The sequence below is a fragment of the Fonticula alba genome (assembly GCF_000388065.1).
Source record: "Fonticula alba strain ATCC 38817 unplaced genomic scaffold supercont2.15, whole genome shotgun sequence".
Taxonomy (NCBI): domain Eukaryota; order Rotosphaerida; family Fonticulaceae; genus Fonticula; species Fonticula alba.
Window position 1 is genome coordinate 161,674 of NW_009242985.1, and position 6,678 is coordinate 168,351.

General features: G+C 72.7%; 1 protein-coding gene across 1 annotated transcript in view; it reads right to left on the bottom strand.

Annotated features, from left to right (window-relative positions):
• H696_05910 (hypothetical protein) overlaps positions 1–1,972 on the bottom strand; it is a gene marked incomplete at both ends in the record, with an annotated part of 6,118 nt that extends 4,146 nt beyond the window's left edge. Inside the window, 3 exons of the mRNA XM_009499686.1 lie at positions 109–486; positions 628–759; positions 1,097–1,972. Of these exons, the coding sequence (XP_009497961.1) occupies positions 109–486; positions 628–759; positions 1,097–1,972 (1,386 nt within the window). The remainder of the gene's footprint in view (positions 1–108; positions 487–627; positions 760–1,096) is intronic.
• Between the last annotated feature and the right edge of the window lie 4,706 nt (positions 1,973–6,678).

A 6,678-nucleotide genomic window follows, 5' to 3' on the forward strand; every position in this document is an offset into this window, starting at 1 on the left:
CCCCCGCACCCACATGCATATGCACACATGGCGGGGGAGACCGCGGCGCGGCAGCCGAGGCACCGAGGGAAAGGGGGGGGGGGGGAGAAAAGAGAGATCGAGACACACGTTAAACAAAAATAGGTCGTAGAAGTCCGAAATCCGGGGCTCCAGCTCCTCCAGCAGCGGGTTCAGCGACAGCTGGTGGAGCTGCTCCTTGGCCAGGGGCCCGGTGCTGCCCGGGGCCGGGGGGGAGAAGCGCGAGCCATTGGCCATCATCTGGATGACCTTGACCACGGCCACCAGATCGTCCACCCGCTCGGGGCTGATGAGCCCGGCCGGCACGGCGGACGGCAGGTCGTCCTCGCCGTCCTCGGAATCCGAGTCGTCGTCGAACTGCATGATGCCGACCGTGTGCGGCCGAGCGATGGCCGGCCCGAAGAACCGGAGGAAGAGAGTGGCCCGCGTGGTGGCGAGGGCGGCACTCTCGCCGAAGGTCTTGGCCATCTGAGGGGGGCGGAAGCGGGGGGGGGGGGGGGGACCAAGCAGGTTAGAAACCACCGAGGGGAGGGGGTGAGAGAGCCAACAGAAAGGGAGGGCGCATTTTTCGGGCATGCAAACAGGGGGGCCCCCCCCGAGGCTGCGCACCTCCGAGTAGTACAGGCGGAAGAGGTCCCGGAAGCCCGGTGGGGCGAGCTCCGGCGACTGGAGAATCGGATCCAGCAGCAGCCGGACCGCGGCCGTCAAATGCCTGACCGCGGCTTCGGGATCCCCGGACGACTGCCGGGGCCAGGGGGGGGGGACGGGACAAACGTTGGCAGAACGAGACCCGGGTCAGTGATCGGAAAGGGCTGGGAGGGGAGGGGAGGGGAGGGGAGGGGAGGGAATAGAGAGAAGAAGAGAAAGAGAAGAAGAGGAGAAGAGGAGAAAGAGAGAAAGAGAGAAAGAGAGAAAGAGAGAAAGAGAGAAAGAGAGAAAGAGAGAAAGAGAGAAAGAGAGAAAGAGAGAAAGAGAGAAAGAGAGAACAAGAGAACAAGAGAACAAGAGAACAAAAGAGAGAGAGAGAGAGAGAGAGAGAGAGAGAAAACAGACGAAGGCACAGCCATAAGACACATACCCGGAGGGAGAGACGCGGCGCGCGGCGGCGGATGATGGCGCTGACACCCGGGCGCAGAACCTGCGCCAAGTACGTGCGGGCCAGCTCGAGCCCCCGCTTGGCCAGCAGGGCCGACGCCACGGTGGACCCCCGGAGCAGGGTGGTCAGCTCGTGCTGCGGGAAGCGGAAGGGCTGGATGCCGCCCGGCGGAGGCTGCATGCCGTCGGAGGTGGCCGCGGCGACGGCCGTGGCGATGGCCACCGCCGAGGGGGTGGCATTGGAAGAGAGCCCGGCCGCGGCGGCGGCCTCCTCGACCGTGGCGGCGGGGGGGCCGCCGGCGCCCGCCGGCGCCGGAGGCACCGGGCTGACCGGGCCATCAGCCAGCACGGCCTGCGAGTAGAAGGACGCCACCGTGGCATCCAGGCTGGCCGATCGCGAGAGGGACACCCCGCCGGAGAGGGGCCGGCTGCCGGCCGGCGCGCCGCCACGACGCCGGGGACTGGCCATGCGCACCAGGTCCGACTCGCAGGGGGACACCACGGTCAGCCGCGGCAGGACCCCGGGCGCCGGGGGCTCCGGCGTGAAGGGGACCACGATGGCCGGCGGGGCACGCGATGACTCCGCCCGCCAGCCGGCCGACGAGCAGGACATCCCGGAGGAGGACCGGCTGATGGACGGGGATCCGGACCCGGCCCCGGCCGACGAGGAAGAGGAGGACATGGAAACCGAGCGCGAGTGGTAGCCACTGGAGGGGGGCTGCTGCTGCTGCTGTTGTTGTTGCTGTTGTTGCTGTTGTTGCTGCTGTTGTTGTTGTGGGGAGGGCGGGTGCTCGGTCCCGGTGGCATCCGCCGGCCCGGGAAGCCCGGCGGTCGGGAGGGTGGCTCCGAAGACGGACATCACGGGCAGCAGAGCTGCTCGGGAGGCGGTGGCGACGGCGGTGGCGGCGACGACGGCAGGTGGCGGGGGGTGGGGCGCCTGATGGCCCAGATCATCGGCAGGCGCGGGGAGGACACGCGCGCGAGAGGGAGGGAGGAGGGGGCCGGGAGCGGGGCAGAGGGGGAGGGCGGAGAGCAAAAGGGCGACGAAGAGAGGGGGAGAGAGAGAGAGAGAGCAGGGAGGAGGCAGGGGGAGGGAGGGGGGACCGATGCGCCAGGGGAGGGGGGCTGGTCGAGAAAGGGGTGCCTTCGCCTCGGGGAGGGGGCCCGGTCGCGGGGGGGCAATTTTGAGCACCGCCCGCCGAGGCCGCCCCTCCCCCCCCCCCGCCCCGGGCTCCAAGGCGGAAACAAAAACAACGGCCCTTTCGCGGGGACGGAAAGGGGGGCAGGGGTGGTGCAGTGTGTATTCCCTCCCGGCCTTCCCCGGGGGGGGGGGGGGAAGCCGGGGTGTTGGGGAGCATCCATATCCAACCCGCCGGCAGCCGCCGCCGCCTGTGCCCGGCCGCGGCGGGCGCGGTCGCGAGGACCCCCGCCAGACGGGCAGCGCATGCCAGAGGGGGGAGGGGGATGCGGTATGTGGGGCCAAGCTGGGGCGCCCTGGCGCGCCGGCGCCTCCCCCCCCCCGCCTCGCCGGGGGTGGCCTCGGTCAATGTCGGGCGTTGGGTCTGGCTGCGCTTGTTGCTCCGCCCGCCGCCCCCTCCTCTGAGAGGGGCGGCGTCCGCCCCGAAGGGCACCGGCTGGCCGTTGCTGGCACGGGGGCGCGCAAGCCCGTGGCATTTTCCGGCGGCTATGGCCCCGGCCAGCCTGCCGGGCTGCCCCCCTCCCCCCGGGGGGGGGGGGGGGACGGGGCCCCCGAACCCCGCCGCGCACCAGCCAATAATACGCCCCTGGTGGCGGCCGGGCCGCCTGGGTATGGGGGCTGGGAAACGAGCCCGGGGGCACGCGCGCGCGCGCACCGTCGGCGGCGGCACGGCAAATGCCCCGGGGCCCGCCGGCCGGGCGCACCCCCCCCCCCCCCCGGCACCGAAGGAGATGCCGCCCGGCCGGTCGACGCCGGCGATCTCTCGGCCAAGGAAAGCCCGCGCACCGAGGAGAGAGATGCGCGCGTGTCGCGACCGGGGCGCGGGGAAAACGGCCGGCCCCGGGTGCGGGGCACGCACGCGGCCCGGTGGGGCGGCTTTGGGCCGGAAAGGGGGGAGGGAGGGGGCTCGTTTCTGGGGAAGGGGCCGGAGGGGGGGGGGGGGGACACCAGCGCAGGGGCCGGGGCTTGTTTTTTTGCCTTGCCCACATTAATTTCCACCCCGCCGGGCACGCATGCGAAGGGGCGCGCCCGCACACACACACACACACACACACACACACAAACATACGCGCCCGGGTGTCGCACGCAGACTCCCCCGCCGCCCCTCGGCCGGCCTCCCCTTGCGGGCCGCAATGATCACCCAGAAAACCGGCATTATTATAATCGCCAGTACACACCGGCAGATATATACATAAAAAATCCCCCTCTCGCACCCCCCCCCGAGCCCTGCTCCTTATTTTCCGCGACGCCCGCGCATCTGTGCGCACGCCCACCCAATGCCCGGACTATGCCGGCGCGCTCTTCCCACACGGCCCCCCGCGCCCGAAGGAGCGCCCCCCCGGCCCGCGGCGAGAGCCCCCCGGCCCGGGGTGCGCAAGACACATTCGCGGCCCCGGGGGAACCCGCAGCACGGCCTGCGCGTGCACGCTCCGACGGCCAGGGGGCGGGGGGGCATCTCTCGGGTACACACACGCGCGCACACAGGCACCTCTCTCTCGAGCTCGTCCTGGAATGCACGGCGGCGCCGGCCCCGACGCCGCTGGCGTTTGCACGCGGCACTCCTTCGGTGCGTTGACCACCGATCCGGCCGGCGAGGCTCCCGCACACCAGCCGGACTCGCCGGCACCGCCGCACCCGGCCGCACATTCCACCACACGCCGGCGGTGGGGTTGTTGCCCTCGCCCGCGCACAGCCGGGCCCTCTCTGACAGCGCGCGCGCGCGCGCGATCTGCACGGCGATCTCCCCCGCTCGCCAGTCCCTTTCCTCGTCCGCCATTCTGCCCCCCCCCCCCCCCCCCCCCCCCCCCCCCCCCCCCCCCCCCCCCCCCCCCCCTCCCCCCCCCCCCCCCCCCCCCGCTCCCCGGCCCGGCGCGTGGGACAACAACACGCGGAGTGTGGCGGCCCTCCTCGCCCGGTCGTGTGTTGTGCGTCTCTCCACCGCGGCGCGTTGGGACCGGGCCCTCCGCAGGAATGCCGGGGTCGCCGCCGCTGATAGCTCCTAAAATGGCCTTCCCGGGTCACGCACACCACGTGCACGTGCGCGCCCCTCCAAGCGAGTCGCGGCGTTTGAGGGCACTCGCCGGCCGTCGATGGAGAACAAACCGGAGAATGCGCGAACGAGCGAGCCTCAAGGGCGTCACAAAAGGTCCCCCCCCCCCCCCAGACCGATGGCCCGCGTTCCTCTTGGACGCGTTTGAGAGGCAAACCCAGGGAGCTCCCCGAGGCGGCCAAGCCCACAGAGCAGGCTCCAGGCCGGCCCATCCGCGGAGAGGGGGGGCCTGTCGGTCCCGCCTCCTGGCGCACCCTGAGTTTTTCCGGTTCGCGGCCCGTCCCGCCCCCCCCCGCCCCCCGGCCCACGCCACGGCTGTCTCGCGCCCACGCCGCTGGGCTGCGTGCCCTGCGGCATTCCGCGACCGCGCCCTGTCCCGCATTCTGTCCGCGCGGGAATGGCACCCGGCGCGGCGGGCCGCCACCCCGGCCTGCCGTAACTCAGAGGGCATCTCAGTTTACGTGGCGCGGCCCCGGCCCCGGTGTGCGTTTCCCGGATGCGCTTGTCCCCGAGGTGGGGCGCCCCTTCGCTCGCCCCTTTGCTCGCCTGCTTGTGCCGGCTCTTCTCGCCTCGCGCATCGGGATGCCCCTCGGGCTGGCTTTGGACGCGCCCCCCCCCCCCCCTGCCCTGGCTGCCTCCGCCTGCCGGGGCTTGGGTCGGTAATCCCCTGCCCGCTTCTCGGCCATGTGCCACCCAGGCCTTGGCTGGCCGCGGCTCCAGGTGTGAGTGCAGCCTGGCCGGGCGGCAGCATGGCGGCGCGGTGATGTCTGCCTTGACGGCACCCGGGCCGGCCCGTGGCCCGGGCCGGTCTTCTTGTCCAATCTGCGTGATGATGGTCGCGCCATGCGTGCGAGGCCCTGGCTGGCCGAGCGCCGGTCCTGGGTGCAAGTCCCCCCCCCCCCTCACCCGGTGGCGAGCCGGCCGCCCGGTGCCTCCACCCTCGCGCCGCCATGTCGCCCCGGGTCCGGCTGCTCATGAGTGCGACCTCCGGGCCCATGGTGCGGCGCTGCCAACCGAGGCCAAGCGTGCCCGCTGGGGCGGGCCCAGCCCTGGAGCCCGGCGTAAGAGCCCCCACGGTTGGCCTGGTCTCCTCGCGTGGCTGTCTCCGGAGATGCCTCGCCACGCCGTGGTGCCCCGACCATGAGCAAGCATCTCACCGGGCCGCCCAGGCGGCCGCAACGTGTGGGTTGCCATCGCGGGGGCCTCCTTCTGCCGCGGTCGACCCGGGGCCCGGCACAATGGCCAATGGTCCTGCATGCCTCCCGGATATGCAGCCCACCGGCCCCCGGGGCTTGCTGCCGGCCCACTGGTCCTCGACGCGGTGTCAACACCCAGCCAGGACCGGGGGGCAGAAGAGACCGCCTGGGCGGCCGACGTCGCGCCACAGCCACTGGGCCTGAGCCATGCTCTCCGGGGCAGCCCACGCCGGCCAATAAAGAAGGACCGGTGCCGGGCCCCTCCTCGTGTGATCCATGCGCCCGGGGGCACCCTCGCCGCCGACCCCGCGCCAGTGTCATGCTGCCCGCAGCAGGCTACGGGGGGAGCTTCTGCGCCGGGACGGGGCGCTGTCAGGGGGCGGAATCCGCCGCAGCACCAGCCTCCACCTGCTCAGATTGTCCGCATGCCGCGTGCTCCCCCTTCGCCGGAGCGTGGCCGGCGGCCCTTGACGCCCGGTCCTCCGCGCCACCGGCGCCTCCCATCGGCCAGGCACATGGCTTCCCCGGTCCCCTGCCTCGCCCGGCGCCTCGCTCTACCGCTGCCTGTTTCCCACCCCGCTGCCCCTCGGCCGGCACTTTCTTCGCCTCTCCGCGGGTCGGCATGCGTCCGAAAGCGGCCCTGGCATGCAGCGAGCCCGGGCCATCCCTTGTTCGGCCCGGCGCCACGCTCCCGGTCTCGGTAGAACCTGCGGAGACCCGCTGCAGGGGCACTTGCTGCGTCCATCCCGACAGGGACCGGCCTCCTCGCCCCGCTCGCCCCTTGGCACATCTTCCGGCCGCTGCCACTGTGGCGATCGGGTGCCGCCCAGGCCCGGCCGTCCGATGCGGTGCGGCCCGCCGAAGGGTCGGCGGAGCACATGCCACCGCGGTCGGCGTTGCCCTGGATGCGTGGCCAAATGTGCCCGGCAGGCACGGCCCTCCTCCGCCTCCCCGGGGCGGGGCCTCAGCTGGCCGGATTCACCCGGCCGCATGCCCCGCCGGAGTGTCCCACCCGGGGAGACTCGCATGGGGCGCGTCCCTGTGCCGAGGCATCGGCCACCGACCCTGGCTTGGTGTCCGGTGGGGGCCGGCCCGGCGCAGGGGGGGGGGGGGGGGGGGGG